Raw genomic sequence first — 22,013 nt, 5'->3', positions numbered from 1 at the left:
GCCTTAGGTCACTGTCTGTGCGGAGTTTCCACGTTCTCCCCATGTCTGCGTGGGTTTCCTCTGGGTACTCCGGTTTTTCTCCAACAAAGTTTAAAGTTTATTTATTATCACGAGTAGGCTTATATTAACACTGCAATGAAGTTGCTGTGAAAATCCCCTCGTCGCCACACTCTGGCGCCTGTTTGGGTACACTGAGGGAGAATTTAGCTTTGCCAATGCACCTAACCAGCGCATCTTTTTTGGTCTGTGGGAGGAAACCGGAGCACCCAGAGGAAACCCATGCAGACACGGGGAGAACATGCAAACTCCACACAGACAGTGACCCAAGCAGGGAATCGAACCCAGATCCCTTGCGCTGTGAGGCAGCAGTGCTAACCATTGTGCCAACGTGCTGCCCGAAGTCCAAAGATGTGCAGGCTAGTTGGATTAGCCATGGTAAAATGCACAATGGTAATGTTAGTGATCATGAAGGGAGATGGTTTGACAGCCCCTCGTAGGAAATGGTCATTGCTGGCATTTGTGTGGCATGAATGTTATTTGCCACTTTTAAGCGTGTATATCATCCAGGTCTTGGGTGAGAGCACAATCTTTTCATTGTTGCAAATGAACTGAAAACTTTGCAATCATATTGAATCTTCTGACCTTTGATGCAGGAGAGGTCATTGATAAAGCAGTTGAAGATGTTTGGGACTGGAATATTTCCCTGAAGAACTCTGCAACGTCCTGAGGTTTTTGTGCTGCATAGGACCCCAGTCAGTAAATAGGATCCCCCCAATTCCAATTGCAACTGTTTACACCCCGGTATTGGAGCAGGAGCGAGGGGCCATGAAGTTGTCTCCTGCTCCTATTTCTCATGTTCTTATGTGGACGGCATGGTGGCACAGTGGTTAGCACTGTTGCCTCATAGCCCTAGGGACCCAGGTTCAATTCCCGGCTTGGGTCACTGTCTGTGTGGAGTTTGCACGTTCTTCCCATATCTGCGTGGGTTTCCTCCCGGTGCTCCGGTTTCCTTCCACAGTCGAAAGATATGTAGGTTAGGTTGATTGGCCATGCTAAATTGCTGCTTAGTGTCAGAGACTAGCAGGGTAAATACGTGGGGATGGGGCTATGGGGATAGGGTCTGGGTAGGATTGTTGTCAATGCAAGCATGATGGGCTGAATGGCCTCCTTCTGGACTGTAGGGATTCTCTGGTAAGGATTAAAAAGCTGAATGGATCTGAGAGCTGAAAACAACAGGTGGATTTTGTTTAATATAAAATCTTTTAAATGACGTTACAGTTTGCTAAATTATTCACTGTATATTACCTTACCAAATGTGGGGTATTAAAAATGCATCTGTGTACAAACAGATTATGTACATAAACGGAGTGTGCTGTATTATTTAACCAGTGTAATGCTAGGGGATTTTCACGGTAGCTTCATTGCAGTGTTAATGTAAGCCCTAGGCATTAATTAATCAACTTTAAACTTTTAAAGCTGATCCAGCCATTTTACTGTCTTTTAGGGTGACATTACGGCGGTGGAGCAGCTATTGGAGAATGGAGCTAATCCAAACATCAAAGACAATGCAGGGTGGACACCATTGGTATGTACTTATTATGTGTTTTCTGCATCTGATTTAAAAATCTAAACTAGTTCAAACAACTTGTCAACTAAATGTGAACCGTGAGTTGCCAGTCAGATAGGTAAGTATCTTTTCTCATCAGAATTGCTGTAACTTACGGCTTAGATGCCTGTGAATTACCTGTCTGCTGTTTTAAGGGAGATGCTTATGTCTCAGTGCAAGCCATGATGATTCTGTTTCAGTCTCACTACCTTTCTCAGGTGGAAGCAGTGGCAAGTTTCCCTGGATTGCGATACCTGACACACAGCTTCAAACCTTTTATAATGGGTTAACCTGAGGCTTATCATTTTAACTCCACTTTCAAATGGGCAGCATGATGGCACAGTGGGTTAGCACTGCTGCCTTGCAACGCCAGGGACCCGTGTTCGATTCCCGGCTTGGGTCACTGTCTGTGTGGAGTCTGCACATTCTCCCCGTGTCTGCGTGGGTTTCCTCCGGGTGCTCCAGTTTCTGTCCACAGTCTGAAAGACGTGTTGGTTAGGTGCATCGGCCGTGCTAAATTCTCCCTCAGAGTTACCCGAACAGGCGCCAGAGTGTGGCAACTAGGGGATTTTCACAGTAACTTCATTGCAGTGTTAATATAAGCCTACTTGTGACACTAAAAATGAACTTTAAAACTAGGAACTAAGTCCAGACTCCCCGCCTCCCTTGAGCAATGTTCTCCCCGTTTCTAACGGAGTTTGAGTCTGCAGGCACTGTTGCAGCTTTTGCTAAATGAGAAAAGTATATGAATGCAACACCAACAATTGCTCGAGTTAAGGGATGAATTCAGTGTTGTGGTTGCTGTTCGTCAAAGAGCTACAGAGGGTGATGTACCATGACAGGTCACTAGCTGGTGGTAGCCAAGCAAGGCAAACATTTTTTTGCTGCATTGGATTCTGCTTTTTGTAGATCTGGGTTTAATCAGTGCTTGAAAATGCATGTTGCACTGTGTAAATTACTGTGCCCTTTTTTTGCACAGGTTAAATTGTGTCCTTCACAATTTGATTAATTGGCTTTTACAATTCATTTGCATTTGACTGCCTCAAAATACAGTAATTTGCAGAACTTTTCAAAGATTGTACTGTTAATTATACAAATTATTTCAATGGAAACCTTGCTGTTAAATAACAAATGCATTAACATTTAGCTGGGAACTACTTAGTGTTCCTGAAGCTTTACTGTTAATGCCAATCAGATATTATTTGGCCCCTAATTCATCTTCTGAACTCTCATTTTTCTTTCACGCAGCGAGTTTATAAAATTGGGACAGTTGCATTCAGAGTAATGTGTGAACAGGTGTGTGTCGGCAGGTTCTCCAGGGGGAAGGAAGCCACAGTATTCCTGTTCTTCCCGCAGTGCAGTGCAGTGGATAGCTGTGCCTGGAGTGTTGAGTAGGAATTGGCAGCAGATCATAAATTGCACGGAATGAAGTGACAGATTTTGTGACCCATCAGAAATCCAAGTAAAGTTAAAGTAAAGTTTATTTATTAGTCACAAGTAAGGCTTGCATTGACACTGCAATGAAGTTACTGTGAAATTCCCCCTAGTCGCTACACTCCGGTGTCTGTTCGGGTCACTGCACCTAACCAGCACATCGTTCAGACTGGGAGGAAACCAGAGCACCCGGAGGAAACCCACGCAGACACGGGGAGAATGTGCAAACTCCACACACTGAATCAAGCTGGGAATCGAACCCAGGTCCCTGGTGCTGTGAGGCAGCAGTGCTAACCACTGTGCCATCGTGCCGCATATGATGTTACATATGATATTACATTATATTCTGCATTCCCATTAAGCCCAGATCCGTATCCACTAGCATGAAGTGTGAAGAGTAGCAAAGTCTTGAAATATAAGGAAAATTACAATATAGTCCCAAAAAAATAAATTTTTGTTAAATTGCACAACCTGCAGCAAAAGGTAATCACTTCAACATCATTCAGATTGTTCATCAATGCCTGGATGTCATAAAAATAAAAGATATTTATTTCACACAGTGCTGTCAAAGGAAGATAGAACTCCTTTCAATGCAGGTGGTGGGAACATATGAGAACAAGGGGTTTGTTATTGAGGCTCAGCTTGGTTCCACATTTTACTGCATGCCTATCAGCAACGGCTGCATCTAAATGAGTTTGATGTCTATCTTGATATAGGTGATTAGCTTATTGAGAGCACTCTGGGCGAGCAAGCCACACTCAGCTTTCTTTTAATCCTCAAAACATTTCCATTTGCAACAGAATCACGTGAGAGACCAACCTGATCAAAAGCTGATCAAAAAAAATGTTTGTTAAATATTGTTTTGCATCATTCAAGCCACTTGAAAGTTGGAAGGTGCTTAAGAATCATTTTTGCCAATTGCTCTTCTACATGCAGAGAATGAGTCTGCTTCCGGCAGGCCTGTGGTGTTTCCTCTGTACATTACAGTATAATTAAGCAGAATGTATAGCATGGTAAAGGACCATTCAGTCCAGCTGACTTATGCTGGTGTTTATGCTCCACATGAGGTCCTCCAAACTGTCCGTCACCTAGCCCTTCGCAGCATATCCTCCTGTTCCTTTCTTCCTTATACTTATCGAGCTTTTTGGTTAAAGAAGTTCATTTAACTATTACAGATTCTACACTGAAGTCTGGCAGTGTTTGTCCCTGTGTTTCGCGCCGACCAACCATGTCTGTGAAAATGCCCAGGTTTTTATCCTGGACTCCTCCGACCGAGATGATGGCGAGCAGGAATTAAGACCATAAGAATAGGAGCAGGAGTAGGCCATTCGGCCCCTTGAGTCTGCTCCACCATTCAGTAGGATCAGGGTGGCTCAGTGATTCGCACTGCTGTCTCACAGCGCCAGCAACCCAGGTTCGATTCCCAGCTCTAGTCACTGTCTGTGCGGAGTCTGCACATTCTCCCCGTGTCTGCGTGGGTTTCCTCCGAGTGCTCCTGTTTCCTCCCACACTCCAAAGGTGTGCAGGTTAGGTGGATTGGCCATGCTAAATTCTCCCTCAGTGTAACCGAACAGGCGCCGGAGTGTGGTGACTAGGGGATTTTCACAGTAACTTCATTGCAGTGTTAATGTAAGCCTACTTGTGACACTAATAAATAAATCTGATCAGACATTCTTCACGTCCACTTTGCTGCCCTTTCTGCATAACCCTTGATTACCGTACTTCATTTGAATGTATGCGTGGATTGCACAGATTGCCCCATTACCCAATGGAGCTCTGATCCAACTTGCTGTCCCTGCTGGTTTAGCATTAGAAAATTTTATTTGCTACGTACCTCTGCATCTTGTGAATGTTAACAAAATTTATGTACTTTGTAGCTCCAACGTGTTCTAGTTGAACATAAATAGTGCTTTTCTCTCAAATGTTTGGGAACCTTCCAATGGAAGAGTCTTTAATCCATCGCTTGGCTGCTAAGTTCATTCATCTGGCCCCATGTTTTACTTATCTGACTTGATGTTGACATTGTGATCTTTACGCACATCTTTCTTCAAGCTTTTAATGAATGGCTATGTGTTTGCAGCATGAAGCCTGTAACCATGGACACTTGGAAATTGTAGCGCTGTTGCTGAAGTTTGGCGTTCTGTTGAACACGCCGGGATACCAGAACGATTCTCCCTTGCACGATGCTGTCAGGAATGGGCATGTGGATGTTGTCAAGCTGCTGATCTTGCACCGAGCCTCTCAGGATGTGATGTGAGTAATCAACACTCGGTCCAATCAGCAGCCGCGGGTTATATCTAGCTCAGTATTGCCAAAGAAAGTATTTCGTCTTGATTAAATAATGCTGTTAAAGGAAATTGCAGAATCTGTAATCAGGAATATACTTCATAATCGACTGAAAGAATTTGCAAAGGAAATTGTCCTAAAGATTAAACCACCTTATTCTAAGAGGTTTGGTGATGAATTTACAGTAACACTATTCTAATTCCAGAATATTTCTTGCGTTCAGAGGTGCATCATTGTGCAAAATGAATGAAGGTGGAATTTTGGGTGTTTTGCGATTGTAATTCAGCTGAGGAGCTCTGTTGTTGCCCTCATAAATCTGCAGAGCAGTTTTGAATGCTTTCAGCAGAATCCTGACACAGGAATTACAATGTTAAATTGTCTCTCTAATGTCTATTAGTTTATGTAATGCTTTTAGACATAACTTTCACTTTCTGGTCATCGAAAAATAAATTGTTGCATTACCCTTGCCCTGGCGAGAGTTTGAATTCACTTATTCTAATTACATTGTCAGTGGCAGCTACAACAAACGGGGATGGTAATAGTTGGCCATTGCATTGTCTGTGATGTTGTTTAATGTGTGATAGATTCAGTCTCGCTTCATTAATTTGCATTTTGATAGGTGAATTTGTAGCCACGTACTAGAAGCTCAACGTTATATATAAATATATGGTGGGAGGAACCATGCCAAGTTAAATGTTGGGCGGCTAATTCTTTCTCTCTTGAGACCATAATCTCAAACACCAAACTACCTCTTGAGTCTTCCTATCGCTTATTTTCAACCTTAATTCTCAAACCCACACAGTCGGGAGGACAGGGTGGGACTGCTGTCTCTCAGCGTCAGGGGCCCAGCTTCCATTGCAGGCTTGGGTCACTGCCTATGTGGAGTCTGCACTTTCTCCCCGTGTCTGGGTGGGTTTCCCCCAGGTGCTCCGGTTACCCCTCAGTCTGAAAGACAGGTACATTGGCTGTGCTAAATTCTCCCTCGGTGTACCCGAACAGCTGCTGGAATGTGGCGACTCGGGGATTTTCACAGTAACTCCATTGTAGTGTTAATGTAAGCCTTACTTGTGACAATAAATAAACTTAAAACTGAAACACTTCAACAGTTAATGTTCTCTGGCACTAATCCTCCTCTTCTTACCATTTATTTTCATTTCCGCTCCACCTCCAGCATACTCAGGGATGATCTCTGAGCCGAGGAAGTAAGGAAGCACGAAGACTGCAACAAGGGCAGCTAGTCGCAGAGAGTGAGCTTGGGAATTTGTTGAGTGAGGAAATTTGAAGGGTTAATCTCTTTCTAAAATCTGGTCTAGTTTGTGTTTTGAATTTAAATATGATTTACTGTTAAAGTTTCTTTCTGTCTCAGGGATAAACAAGCTCAGTACAGGAGAGGCAGTTGAAGTTAGTTAATTAGGAGGCTAGTTTGAACTAGATTCTCCAGCTAGCAGCACTGACTATTCTCTGTAGAATTTCAGTTAGTATAAATAGAGGTGGCCTTGCTACTTTTATTCTGCATCATTCACCAGCAAATCAGAATGTTGGACTCACTTTCCCTGGGTAGCATTGTCTGAGTCACGTCACACGCAGCTGAATAACCCAGGCTCAATCCCTTCTCAGCATTGCCTTGTGTAATGTATGTTAGTTAACTAGCACTGTGTGGCTGCAGCTCAAGTTCTGTCCTCGGGCTGCAGTCCTCGTTTTAGTAAAATGGATCTTTGGGCCACGTTATCCAGATGATTTTCCTAGAACTTCCTCCTTTGCAAACTTTGTTGCGTTGCCACATTTGTTGTTTTCTTATCCTTTTCCAATATTCCCAAGATTCCGGGCCCAGTTCAACTAGACTTTTTGGGGGGGTCCAAGGTTCAGTGTAAACAACCACTCGGGGTATTTGCTGTCTGGCTGCAGTTCTGGATCTTTGCCTTGCTTGTAAATGTTAACTGCCACAGCATCCATGGTCAAACTGACAAGGTCCTTACAGACCTCGGGACCTTGCAGTGCATCTTTAGCTCCCATCTTACCCTTCCCTTTAACAGCTGCTTTCTTAGCATACCCCCGTTCACAGTGGCTGTGCGGACTGGGTCACACTGCAGCAATGTGCCGCTCACCGAGCGACAAGCCAGTAAGCAGCCGCTCGTGTGTGAAATCAGCACTTGTGAAGACAGCAGCTCGTCACTGAGTGCAGCAAGCCACAAAGTGTGAGCTTGGGAATTTGGTGAGTGGGGAAGGTGCTGCTGTTCACATAAGTAGCCACCTTAACTTTGCATTTAAAAGAGTGCAGAGAACGGCAAACCAAAGTTTAAAAGAGCTAGGGGGCTCAGTTTGTGGACCAACTGCGTTCTGAGAAAAATTCTAAATGTTTCACTTCAGGGAAACAGGAAAGTCATTGAAGAGTATTTTGCTCATTTATCTTTCAATTCAGGATTAATTTAATAATGACTAAGGTTTTATTATGAGCACTAAGGTTTACTACTGTTGGTAAACCTTAACAGGCTCAAGGTTTCTTGTCTGCAGTTTGTAATAAATAGGCATGTTAGTGCAGCTCGGCAAGAGTGATGGTTCATCAGAGGTATGCAGCTTAAGCCAACTCCATGGCACCATGAGTGGCTCAGCTGCACAGGAGGGGAGGAAGAAGAGTGGAAGAGCAAAAGTGGTAGAGAATTCAGTAGTTAGGGGAACAGACAGGCGTTTCTGCGGCTGTAGACATGACTCCAGGGTGGCCGAGTCATGGATGTTACTGAGCAGCCACAGAGCATTCTTGTGGGGGAGCCTGAACACTGAGGTTTTGCACTGAGAATCATAGAATCCTACAGTGCAGAAGAATCGTAGAAACCCTACAGTGCAGAAAGAGGCCATTTGGCCCATCGAGTCTGCACCGACCACAATCCCATCCAGGCCCTACCCCCATAGCCCTACATATTTTATCCTCTAATCCCTCTCATCGACGCATCTCAGGACACTAAGGGGCAATTTTAGCATGGCCAATCAGCCTAACCCGCACATCTTTGGACTGTGGGAGGAAACCGGAGCACCCGGAGGAAACCCATACAGACACAGGGAGAACATGCAAACTCTGCACAGACAGTGACCCAAGCCGGGAATCGAACCCGGGTCCCTGGCGTTGTAAGGTGGCAGTGCTAGCCACTGTGCTGCCCCTTGTAGTCAACATTGGTACCAATGACGTTGGCGGAAATACGTTCTGAAAGGAGATTTTAGGGAGGTAGGGAAGAGATTAAAGCAAAGGACTTCAAAGGCAGTATTTCCAGGATTACTTCCAGTGTCATGTGCAAGTGAGTACAGAACTAAGAAGATGGAGCAAATGAGCACGTGGCTGGAAAGCTGGTGTGGAAGGAAGGGCTTTGGGTTTCCGAGGTGCTGGGACTGGTTCTAGGGTAGGTGGGACCTGTACAAGGCAGGTGGGTCACACCTTAGTTGGAATGGGACCAATATCCTCACTGGGAAATTTGCTCGAGCCGTTGGGGAGATTTTAAACATGTTTGACAAGGGAATGGGAACCAGAGAAGGAATTCATCTAGGAGAGAAACAGAACTGGTATTGGTAGGAAGAAAAGTAGTAAGCAAAATCGGAAGGCAGTGGAAATGAAGGCCAGCATTAAATAGCGTCAACATACTAAAATAGGAATTAGGAGGAGCAGTAGGCCATTCAGCCCCTCCGGTTTACTACTACTGTTAGTAAGATCATGGCTGATCTGATTTTGGCCTCAACTCCACTCACCTTCCTGCCCCATGACTCTTTTGTCATTCAAGAATCTTATGCAACTTGACATTAAGAAATATTCAGTGACCCAGCCTCCACTGCTCTCTGAGGAAGATAATTCCACAGCCTCAACTCTGAGAGAAAATAATTCTCCTCATCTCTTAATTGGCGGATCCTTTAATTTTAAACGGTATTCCCTAGTTCTAGTCTCCACCACAAGAGTAAACATCCTCTCAGCATCTACCCTGTCACGTCCTTTTGGGATCTTGTATGTTTCACTAAGATCACCTCTCATTCTTCTAAACTCCAGTGGTTATAGGCCCAACCTTTCCTTCTAGGATAACCCTGGAATCAGTCGAGTGAATCTTCTCTGAATTGTTTCTAATGCAATCTGTCTTAAAGTAAAGAGACCAAAACTGTATACAGTACTCTAGATGTGGTCTCACCCATGCCCTATACAACTGTAGCAAAATATCCTTACTTCTATATTCCATTCCCTTCGCAATAAGCAATAACATTCCATTTGCCTCCATGCTAGCTTTTTGTGATTCATGGTACCATGTCACCAATATCCCGCTGTACCTTAGAATTCTGCAAACATTCTCAATTAAATAAAGTACCGTTTTGCTTATTTTTCCAGTGAAAGTGGACAAATTCACATTTTCCTGCATTATACTACATTTTCCAAATTTTTGCCCTCACACTTCATAGAATCCTAAAGTGCAGAAGGAGGCCATTCGGCCCATCGAGTCTGTACGGACCACAATCCCACCCAGGCCCTATCCTGTAACCCCATGCTATTCCCCCTGACATTGTGGCAATTTAGCACGGCCAATCCACCTCACCCACATATCTTTGGACTGTGGGAGGAAACTGGCGCACCCGGAGGAAATCCGGGGAGAATGTGCAAACTCCACAGACACTGACGTAAGCCGGGAATTGAACCCGGGTCCCTGGCACTGTGAGGCAGCAGTGCTAACCACAGTGCCACCATGCCATCTTAACCTTCCTATATCCATTTATGGATTCCTTGTGTCCTTTTCACATCTTACTTTTCTATCTATCTTTGTGTCATCAGCAAACTTAGCAACCACACATTTGATCCCATCATCCGAGTCATTCGTCTAGATGGTAAATAATTGAGGCCCCAGCTCTGATTATTGTGGTTCTCAACTCATTAGATCTTGCCAACCTGAAATTGGTCCATTTATGCCTATTCTCTGTTTCCTGTGAGCTAACTAATCCTCTACGCATGCTAATATGTAACTATAAGCTCCTATTTTGTGTAGTAACCTTTGATGTGATGCCTTTTGGAAATCTGAGCACATTCACAGGTTCCCCTTTATCCACGCTGCTTGTTACTCTCTCAAAAAAACTCTAATAAATTAATCAAACAAGGTTTCTGTTTCGCAAAACCATGTTGACCTTGCCTGATTGCATTGAAATTGTCTTTTAAATGCCCCACTATAACCTCCTTAATAATAGATTGCTGGATTTTTCCTATGACAGATGTTAAGCTAACTGGCCTGTGTTCTCGTGCTTTCTGCCTTCCTCCTATCTTGAATAGTGGAATTATATTTGCTATTTGCCTAATGGAACTTTTTTTTATCTGATGAGAGTTTTCCAAAATCTGGGGAATTTTGGAAAATTAAAATAAATGCATCTACCATCTCAGCAGCTATTTCTTCTAAGAACTTAAGATGAACTCCGTCAGGACCTGAGAACTTGTTTTTAGTTCTAATAATTTTCTGAGTATTCTTTTCCCTTGCGATTGTAATCGATTTAAGATCCTCCTTCCCTTTCACCTCTTGATACACAATTTATTTCTAGGATGTTATTTGTATCCTCTACACTTCAGACTGGTGCAAAATATCTGTTCAATTCATTATCCACCTCCTTATTTTCCACGATTAATTCCCCAGATGCACCTTTAGAAGACTAACATTCACTTTACTTTTTTCCTGCATAAATATCTGTAGAAACTCTTACAATCTGTTTTCATATTTCTCGCTAGCTTTCTCTTGTGCTCTATTTTCTCCCTCATTTTAATTTGGCCATTCTTTGTTGGTTTTTATATTCTGCCCAACCTTCTGATCTGCCACTAATTGTTCTATGCATTTTTTTTCAATTTAGTACTATCCTTACTTTCTTAATGAGCCACGGATGGTACCTCCTTCCCCTGGAATCTTATATTCTCACTGAAATGTATGTTTGCTGAGTGTTATGAAATATCTTGGCTGAGTGTTACGAAATGTCCACCAATGCATCTCTACTGACTTATCCCTTAACCTAATTTTCCAGTTGACTTTGGCCAACTCTGTCTTCCTAATTTTGTAATTGCCCTTATTTAAGTTCCAAACACTAGTTTTAAGCCCACTCTTCTCTCCCTCAAATTGAATGTGAAATGTTATGATCACTATTACCTAAACCTTTACTTTGAGGTATTTAATTAATCCTGTCTCGTTGCACATTAACAGATCTAAAATAGCCTGCTCTCTGGTTGACTTTAGTATGTGCTGTTCTAAGAAATTGTCTCAAATTACAGAATACAGAAAAATGTTCAAAAGACAACTCTTCTGTTTGAAATATACTTGCTTGTTCTTCCACCATTGCACCTTCCAGGTGCTTGCACCTTGACACTTTAACATTCAGACTTAGATGCATTTACCAGGGCTTCAATCAGCCCTTCTACATGCAATTTGTGTGTTATTTCCCACATTCTGGTGTTAAGTTTGGCTGCCACCTCTGAATCAGGGGCTGGATTCAAATTCCACTCCAGAGACTTCAGTGCAGGTGTTCAGCTGACAGATCAGTGCAGTACTGATGGAAGGCTGCATTGTTGGAAATACTGTCTCTGTCTTATGTTAAACTCAGAACCCATCCCTTCTCTCAGGTGGACAAATAAACCTCATGCCACTACTCGGTTAAGAACAGAGGGGTCCGCCCAAGTGTCCTGGCAGGTAGCTATCTCTCATCTCATGCCACCTAAAACAGATTTGATCTGATTGTTATTTGTGAGGCTTGGCTGTGTGCGGTTTGGTTGCCATGTTTCCTACATTGCAACAGTGGGTTTTGTGTTCCTTTTAACAAATTGGGTATCCCCCGTTTTCCTACAGAGCTTGCAGTGATTTAGGGCTAACCTGTTCATCCGAGGGAGGAGAATTGAGGTTGCTATGTAAGCATTTTGTCAGAAAGCACGGAGCAAGACCTTGCCCTCAGGATAACAACCGTACTTTTCATCAACTATTTTGTTCCTTTAGTTCCTTTTCAGTGATCTACCGAAATGGAATTCATAATGTCATTTGTATTTGAATGTAAAATCTATTCAACTTTTAATACCTTTTCATCCTCCATTTTGTTTTTAGTTCTCCAGTTTATAATTGAGCTTCTGTTGGTGCCAGTGAGAATTCTTTAATGTTTTGTGAAGAGTGGGGAGGGATGGTTAAACAAATTTACCTCTGTCAGCCTGGCGCGGTCATTGATATTCAGAAGAGTTAGCCTACCCTTGTATTGATTCCTCGTAGACATGTACTTGTCAGGGTAAAATTGATTTGATTGTTTTCTCAAACAATGTATGTGGATTTCTCTCCGCAGAAGCATCCCAGATTGTTTCGCTGGGTAATTAGATAAAAGGTAGCTGTCCTCCTTTTGCCAGACTCTTAATGAGACAGGTTTAATTTGTTCTGAGGGTATAAGTATCTGCTGAAAATCAGTTATGAGCACCAACCTTTGGTCTCCAGGAAGTGAGCTGTGATCGACAGCTGCGTCTTTCGAGATGACGCAAGATCTGTTATGGAAGCTGTTGACCGATGCATTAGTTTACATAATTCAATCACTCAGTTCCTGAGCTGTTGTCTCTACAGCCTAAGTGATCACGTATGGCAAATAACTTCAACCACAAGGGGATGAGCTATGAGGATTCTGATCTCAAGAGTTCGGAAATATTAGTAGGAAGAATCAAGGACTGTTTTTATTTACTGATGTGCAGTTTGCGTGTAGTAAACTCTCTGCAACTTTTAGGCTGAGCTACGTTGTCTGTCAGGGTGTTGTTGTTTGCTAATTGGAACGATCTGGAAGACATGGTTAGTGGGCTGAACTATTTCTTGCTCCAGTAGATTCAATTGATTGTTTCCCTGCAGCACGCCAGCCAATACAACATACACAAGATTAACTTTTGGTTGAAAGGGATCTCAGACTTGTCTGTGATAGCTTGCTTTTTGTACCAAAATAGGACTGAGTAAAAGCTTAAATTGTAACAACAAGCTTGGTAAATATTAGCATGCAATACTGTCTGGTGTTACTGTCCCGAATATATTATAACTAACTTGTATCGCTAAAGGTATTTTACTGTGGCTCAGGGAGATTCACCAGTATAGGAGCTAAATGCAGACCTGGTTTGGACACTCTTGGTTTACAAAAAAAAAATCACAACAAACAAATTGATGTTGTGCAGAGGATATTAAAAAAACGGAGAGAAAACAAAACTGCAGTGTCGAAGCGGGGAAACGAAACATTGAAAAGTGAGTGCAGGTAGTTCCATCAGTTACAATCACCATTGTAATCTGTATGGTGTTTCAGCTGCATTCCTTTAACCTTACTTCTGTTATAATGGAAAGTTGCAGATGTATATGTAATATGTAAGCTCATTTGAAATGGAAAGGCGCAGATTTTGAAATTGGGGAGGAAAAAAAATCATACTTTCAGGCAAATCAATTATTTTAATACATTTTAGATTTACTTTAATGCAGAATTTGACTTAGTGCTTCAAGGTGAATTGCCTGTAGTTAAAGAGTTTCACTGGGTGGTATGTGAAAGCAATCTCAGTATTGATTCAATTTTTTTTTTGCCCATTAGAAAAAGGACCTGGTTAATGCAGATTTAGTCAGGTTGATTTGGAGGGTTCAATGAGAGCCTCCATTGTCATTTCAGGAACTGGTGGCCCAGTGGTATTATCACTAGACTATTAATCCAGAAACTTAGCTCATGTTCTGGGGTCCCGGGTTTGAATCCCGCCGCGGCAGATGGTGGAATTTGAATTCAAATAAAAAGTATCTGGAATTAAGAATCTGATAACCGTGAAACCATTGTCAATTGTTGGAAAAGTCATCTGGTTCACTGATGCCCTTTAGGGAAGGAAATCTGTCGTCCTTACCTGGTCTGGCCTACATGTGACTCCAGAGCCACAGCAATGTGGTTGACTCTCAATTGTCCTCTGGAATGGCCCAGCAAGCCACTCAGTTTCAAGGGCAATTAGGGATGGGCAATAAATGCTGGACAGCCAGCGACGCCCATGTCCCATGTATGAATTAAAAACAAAGGTCGATTGTGATTGATAATCCAGCAGGGGATAAATACATCACCTGAGAAAGTCATGGTAACGTGTAAGATACTGAAAGGAAGTAGTTAATTTGCTTAATTTCTAGTGTTCCTCCACCACTGCACTCCGTCCCCCCAACACTTCCATAAACAGATCTAAATTTACTCTGAATGCATTCCTTAAAATTCCCTTTCACTTTTTGAAATTTGTAATTATTTTAATCACATGGAAACCATATAAATCATAGAAGGGCTAAAATTATTTCTGTTGGTGTGCAAATGGCTGTCGCAGTTTGGTCAGCGGTCTGATATTGGAGAAACGATGGATTTTCTTTCATTGAGAAACCAATGTAACAAGGTTAATAAATGTTTAAACATATTTCTAGATAAATCAAGAGCTAGTGCTTAGTCTTTTAATTTCCGTTTGACTTTTTATAAAGCTTGAGTTGTTGAGGTGTGTTGGGCCGGAGAGCTTATTGAATCCAGCAGGTTTAGCGCACGAGTTGAGATTTCCATTTGAGGTGAGGGGAGATATTGAGGTCAGGAACGTTGATGGATGCCCAGAAACAATGGGTGTAGTCATCAATATGTAAGAGGTCATAGAGGTTTACAGCATGGAAACAGGTCCTTTGGCCCAACTTGTCCATGCTGCCCAGTTTTCAACCACTGAGCTAGTCCAATTGTCCACGTTTGGCCCATATCCCTCTGTACCCATCTTACCCATGTAACTGTCTAAATGCTTTTTAAAAGATAAAATTGTAGCTGTCTCTACTACTACCTCCGGCAGCTTGTTCTAGACACTCACCACCCTCTGTGTGAAAGAATTGTTCCTCTGGACCCTTTTGTATCTCTCCCCTTAAACCTATGCCCTCTACCTTTGGGAAAAGATGTCTACCTGATATCTACCTGATCTACGCCCCTCATTATTTTATAGACCTCTATAAGATCACCCCTAAGCCTCCTACGCTCCGGGGGAAAAAAGTCCCCAGCCTCACCTTATAACTCAAACCATCGGGTCCCTGTAGCATCCTAGTAAATCTTTTCTGCACTCATTCTAGTTTAATAATATTCTTTCTATAAAATGTGACGTTTCGCTTTTCCTCAGATTTGGACAATGGGGTTATTTTTTAAAAAAGTTTTTTAAAGTTTATTTATTAATGTCACAAATAGGCTTACATTAACACTGCAATGAAATTACTGTGAAAATCCTCTAGTCGCTACACTCTGACGCCTGTTCGGGTACACTGAGGGAGAATTTACCATGGCCAATGCACCTAACCAGCACATCTTTCAGACTGTGGGAGGAAACCGGAGCACCCGGAGGAAACTCACGCAGACACAAAGACAACATGCAGACTCCACACAGACAGTGACCCAAGCCAGGAATTGAACTCGAGTCCCTGGCGTTGTGAGGCAGCAGCGCTAACCACTCTGCCGCCTCAGGAGAGTGGTGAGTTCCCTCTCTGAACTGTCGTAATCTTTGTGATAGTGGTGTTCCCACAATAGTATGAGGTAGGAAATCCAGCGCATAAACTCAGGAATGAAGCCTAGATGCCATTCTACTCCAGAGGAAGTTAACAGTCAACTACATAATAGGAACTGAAGTCAGTTCGAGACGAGGTCATGTCAGAGTGACAGACACCCTTCCCTGAAGAACACTAATGTACCGTCAGGTTTTTCAGATATTTTGTGGTTACTTTTCTGGTGCTAGCTCACATATGACTGAACTTATTGCTTTCTGTATTGAAATGGTGAGAATTGAACTCGTAACTGATGCTAGGTCACTCGTCCTCGTACACTTTAGCTATGTGTGGGAACTTCATTTGCAGAATTTTGGAGAAACCAGATTTTTACTGTTGTTGCAACTACATGAAGATGACCAAGTGGCACCGCATTGGCCATTGCATCTGGGTCCACGTTGACTCAGTGCAGAGGTGACCAGAGAATTAAAGTAATAATGACAGAAAATACTCTGCGTATATCAAAAATAAAGCATCCCGTTGCCTATCCTTCCCCTTAACTTTTTCCACTTGAAGCTCTAATATGTTGTTCATAGATGTATAATTTCCTCAGATTCAGCCAATCACGGTATCTCAGAAAACCAATCAACCAGATTTTTGTTTACAATCTCTCTTGGGTTACTAATTAGTCCTGGCGTTCTACAAATTACATGTTAATGTTGGGTTGGAATAATACTTCTAGACCTAGGGGCTAGATTCCAAAATGCATCTGTAATCATTCATCACTGCAGTTGCTCATTTTGGTTGCAGGGCTCTATATGTTCTTTTCCGTAGGCAGTATATTTTGCTCTTGCCTTTATTATTATTGTCCAAAAAATTCAAATTGGAAAGTCAAAATTACTCTGAATCAGGATACAACCTAAAGAAATTTGAAAACATGACATTTTTCTAGTCCTTGATTATTAAATTTATACCGGAATCATCGGCCATGAAGATGTTTACTGTATTCTTCCTACTATATATTTTAGTATAAGTGACTTTGATGCTGTTTCCTCTGACGTCAGTTCCACCATTATAATCAGGCAGGTCACTGAGTATTTCACCCAACTGTTTCACTAATGTGCTTCATTTCCCAGACATGGGCAAGCCTGCATGTGATTTCAGTCCCCTACCTATGTGGGTTAACTCTTAACTGCCCTGTGAACTGGCTGAGCAAACCACTGTACTGTGTCAAAGCCTTTTCAGAAAATACAACAGTGGTTCAAAAGTAGGCCCATCATGATCATCTCAGAATGACTGGAGGTGGGCAAAGATGCCTTGATAAGTGACGCCCACATTTCTGAGAATGAATGAATGAATTAATTAATTAAATTAAGAGCGAGTGTAACAGTACCCTTCTCCACCTCACAATACTGACTTCCTTGGCTTTTTAATTCCCCCAGTAAGATTGCATTGTCTTCACCTATTTGAGCCCTTTACTTAGTCATATAAAAGCTTAATGTGGCAGTTATACAAGCTTGGCATAAGGAGTACTAATTGTAATGAAAGGGATTACTGGAATTGGCAGCTATACAAGTTTGGCATAAGGAATGCTAATTGTAATGAAAGGAATTAACTGGAATTCTCATCCCTCGCAATTTGGTGGAAAGCTTCTATTTTAAGCAGCTCTGCTATGTTTGTACATTTTCAAAATACGACATTTCTGGATAAAAGCAAATTACTGCGGATGCTGGAATCCGAAACCAGAAGAGAAAATGCTGGAAAATCTCAGCAGGTCTGGCAGCACCTGTAAGGAGAGAAAAGAGCTGACGTTTCAAGTCCAGCTGGCCCTCTGTCAAAGCTTTGTCCGTGGGTGCTGCCAGACTTGCTGAGTATTTCCAGCACTTCTACTTATACAATCTGTGTACCCATTTGGTGCACAGTTAGGCAATTTTAATTAAACTTTGTCTCATTAGATGCGTCATTTTTGCTGCAAATACAGAAAGGAATGGAACAAGCCAGCTAGCAAAGGTTGTATTTTAACTGCTGCTGATTTTATTGTCTTGTTGCAATGGGGAAGCGACTTATTTTGTTGGGAAGGATGAGGAGAGGCGATATGAAATAAAGGGTACATTCGTAAGCTGAATAGAGGAGCAGAGGAACCTTGGTAAATGTGCACAAATCATTGAGGGTAGTGGGACAGGTTGAGAGGACAGTTAATAAAGTGTGCAGGATGCTGGGTTTTATTGTACAAATACAAGACAGTTATGATAAACCTGCACAAAACACTGGTGCAGCCTCAGCCGGAGCATTGTGTCGGGCCCCAGGCATCACACTTTGGGAAAGATTTGAACGGATTAGAGAGCTTGCAGAAGCGATTCATGCGAATCATGAATTTCTTGTAATTTCCTGAATTGTATTTTCCAAAAGATTATTTTCTTCAAAATGTGCCATGAGAATGATTCCAGGGAAGAGGAACTTAAGTTGTGTAAATTGGTTGGAGCAGCTGAGGAGAACCACTTTCCTCCACTACTGACGCTCAGTGGCAGCAGTGTGTGCCGTCTACAAGATGCACTGCAGGAACTTACCAAGACTCCTGAGAGAGCACCCCCAAATCACTCACCAACCTGATTTGGAAATATGTCGCTGTTCCTTCACTGTCACTGGGTCAAATTCCTGGAACTCTTTCCCTAATAGCACGGTGGATGTACCTACACCACATGGACTGCAGCGGTTCAAGAAAGTGGCTCACCACCACCTTCTCGAGGGCAATTGGAGATGGTCACTGAATGCTGGCCTAGCTAGTGACATGCACGTCCCATGAATGAATTAAAAAAAGGAAGTCAAGGTTGCGCGATTTGTTACAGATATTCCTAATCATGGGGGTCTGGACAGAGTAGATGGAGAGTAACCGTTCTCAGTGGTGAAGGGGTCAGGAACCAGAGGACACTGATTTAAGGTGATTGTCAGAAGAAGCAAACTTAACTAAAACACAGCAAGTGGTTAGGATCTCGGATACAGTGCCTGAGTGCGGTGGAGGCAGACTCGATTGTGGTTTTCGGAAGAGTTATTGATGATTATTTGAAGAGAGAAATTTGTAAAACTTCAGGAAAAGGCCAGGTGGTGGGGCTAGGTGATTGGCTCTCGTCAGAGAGCTGATACAAACCTAATGGCAGCACGGTGACACTGTGGTTTAGCACTGCTGACTCACAGCGCCAGGGATCCAGGTTCAATTCTGGCCTTGGTCGCTGTCTGTGTGGAGTTTGCACGTTCTCCCCGTGTCTGCGTGAATTTCCCCCAGGTGCTCCGGTTTCCTCCCACACTCCAAAGGTGTGCGGGTTAGGTGGATTGGCCACGCTAAATTGCCTAGCTAGGGTAAATTTGTGGGGTTACTGGAATAGGGCCTAGGTGGGATTATGGTCGGTACAGACTTGATGGGCTGAATGGCCTCCTTTATGCACTGTAGGGATTCTATGATGATGTTCGTTCCTTCCTTCTATCTGTTAACTCTGCTTCCCGATGTTGCATTTTGGGCACTCAACAAAAGGTGGTCTCAATGTCAGCATACTTTTGATATTTCATTGTTTCGAAAGCTGATCTTGGCATTACTTTGACTCCTGTTTGCTAACATAGAACACTCTCAAAAATTGCTAAACTTTTTTTTTGCAAATTATAAACCCAAATACTTCTGATTTAATGTCCCAAAGCTTATTTTCTGTATCCTTCAAAATGTGCCAATCCAAGCATTTAGCATGATAATTGTGTGAACATTGCCAACTCATGCATCAAAGCCAGCGCAGAGACTTTGCATTATCATAAGCTTGTTATATTACATTCTGCACTAAATCATTGAGGAATTGATGCCATTTTTGTGTCGGAAAATACTGACATTGGAGCAGGAATTGTGTCCCTGCACATGGTTTAGGTAAAAAAAAAGGCACCAGTGAATTATAATTCCGAACACTTGGCATTTAATTAGCACACATTATCAGATTGATAATAGCAGTTTGAAGCCATACAGGCCTGTGATAGAATTATGACCTTCTACATTATCATTTATTGTTCACCTATTCAAATATTTCTGTTGTCAGTCAGTGCATGACGGATTCAGCAACACTTTGGCCCAGAAATTGAGCTGTGTTAAGAACCCCCATTTCACAGGTAAAAAGTGACTATCTAGGATCCAAAATGGATACATGCATGATTCTGATAGGAAGACTGCAGCACTCAACCCTTGTGTTGGAGGGAGCGCTCATAAGAGTTTTGCATGCCAGCAAGATGTAAAGGAGAGAGAGACCACACGGGTGGTGGTGTATCATTATCCGTAGGACGTGCTTGCCACTTTGGAAGGCAATAGTGAGTCAGAGAGCACCTGCTGACGCAGTGATAACCACCTGTGATTGGCTGAAAAGCTTCACTCATTTTTCAAATAGCAGTCAATCTATCAAGTGAGGTCTGCTCAGTCTAATTACGATTCGGAGTGGGGACATTCAGGCCTGTATAGTTCAGTGGTGTACACCATACAGTTGAAGCTCTTTCAACCCCTGTGGTTCATTGAGACTCTTTGACTGCTCCTGAATCTGGGAATGTACCTCCATAAATGGTTAACCATTGACGTTTCCATGTCTCAAGGTATTTACTTGTTTACGAGCCTGTAATTTTACATTGAAAATGAAAACAGTACACAAGATCCTGACAGAGACTCCAATTCCTTCAAAAAAAGAGGATTTCAACAAGATAATTATCCGTACAGGCATGTTTGTACAAGTGAACAAGTACTGATCAATTTGTGTACTGCCTTGGCCTTTGGGTCCCATGGCCGGGGTCAAAAATGAAATGAAGCAAAGGGCTCCACTAACTAAATCCGCCACTGGCAGGAGGAAAGCAAAAAGGTAAAACTACTTAGAAGTTTACTTTAGGGGTGGCACAGTGGTTAGCACTGCTGCCTCACAGCGTCGGGGATCCAGGTTCGATTCCCGGCTTGGGTCACTGTCTGTGTGGAGTTTACACGTTCTCCCCGTGTCTGCGTGGGTTTCCTCCGGGTGCTCCGGTTTCCTCCCACACTCCAAAGATGTTAGGTGGATTGGCCGTGCTGAATTGCCCCTTGGTGTCAGTGCCTAGGATGGGGTTATGGGGATAGGGTCTGGATGGCATTGTGGTTGGTGCAGACTCGATGGGCCGAATGGCCGCCTCCTGCACTGTAGGATTCTATGATATGATTCTATAACAGATATGACTTCTGTTCATTATTCCTTATTTGTCCAAGTGACTGTTACTGGATTATTGTTTCTCAAAGCTTTCCACCATCCAGGTTAAACTGAGTGACCTGCAGTTGCTGAGTTTATCTTTGTCCCTTTTTTTTTTGAACAATGTTGTAATATTTGCATTTCTCCAGTCCATCAACTTTAAATACAGCCAGCCGTTCTAAGACCCCCTCTTTATAATTTTTTTAGCCCACCTATTATCTTATGTGTGCGAAGGTGAATGCACTTATTTTGCCACTTCTCTTGACCCCATTGCATATTTTGCATTTTACTTCATATATGTACAATGGATGTGGAAAACGGCACTAAGTTTGTACTAAAAGGAAATTTATCAGAATGGAACTAGGGTTGATGGGATTCAGTTATGTGAGGAGACTTGAGAAGCTTCATAACTGGGAGAGTAAATGTGGCTCCTTATTTTTTACATCTCACGGACCATGATTATGGGCGGCACGGTGGCACAGAGTTAGCACTGCTGCCTCAAAGCATCAGGGACCCTGGTTCAATTCCGGCCTTGGGGTGACTGTGCGGAGTCTGCAAGTTTTCCCCGTGTCTGCGTGGGTTTCCCCAGGGTGCTCTGGTTTCCTCTCACCGTCCAAGTATGTGCAAGATAGGTGGATTGGCCATGCTAAATTGCCCCTTAGTGTCCAAAGCTGTGTAGGTTAGGGGGATTAGCAGGGTAAATGTGTGGGGTTACAGGAATGGGGTGGGTGTGGGTAAGATGCTCTTTCAGAGAGTTGGTACAGACTCGGGGCCAAATGGCCTCCTCCTGCACTGTAGGATTCTATGATTCTAAGATCCACTGATATAATATATCAGTGTATAAAATTATGAAAGGCATAGATAGGGTGAACGGTGGGAAGCTTTTCCCTGGGTCGGTGGTGACGTTCACGAGGGGTCATAGGTTCAAGGTGAAGGGGGGGAGGTTTAACACAGATATCAGAAGGACATATT

The 22,013-nt window shown here is 42.8% G+C and overlaps 1 protein-coding gene across 2 annotated transcripts in view; it reads left to right on the top strand.

Moving 5' to 3' along the window:
• The window catches only part of LOC144504090 (BRCA1-associated RING domain protein 1-like), a 197,685-nt gene that overhangs the window by 51,194 nt on the left and 124,478 nt on the right, over positions 1–22,013 (top strand). For both annotated transcript variants that reach the window (XM_078229263.1, XM_078229262.1), the window contains 2 exons: positions 1,505–1,585; positions 5,121–5,293. In XM_078229263.1, coding sequence (XP_078085389.1) covers positions 1,505–1,585; positions 5,121–5,293 — 254 coding nt within the window. The remainder of the gene's footprint in view (positions 1–1,504; positions 1,586–5,120; positions 5,294–22,013) is intronic.

The sequence above is a fragment of the Mustelus asterias genome, chromosome 14, assembly GCF_964213995.1.
Source record: "Mustelus asterias chromosome 14, sMusAst1.hap1.1, whole genome shotgun sequence".
NCBI classification, from domain to species: Eukaryota; Metazoa; Chordata; class Chondrichthyes; order Carcharhiniformes; family Triakidae; genus Mustelus; species Mustelus asterias.
The sequence above is the reverse complement of the archived record's forward strand: the minus strand, read 5'-3'. Positions and strand labels throughout refer to the sequence as shown.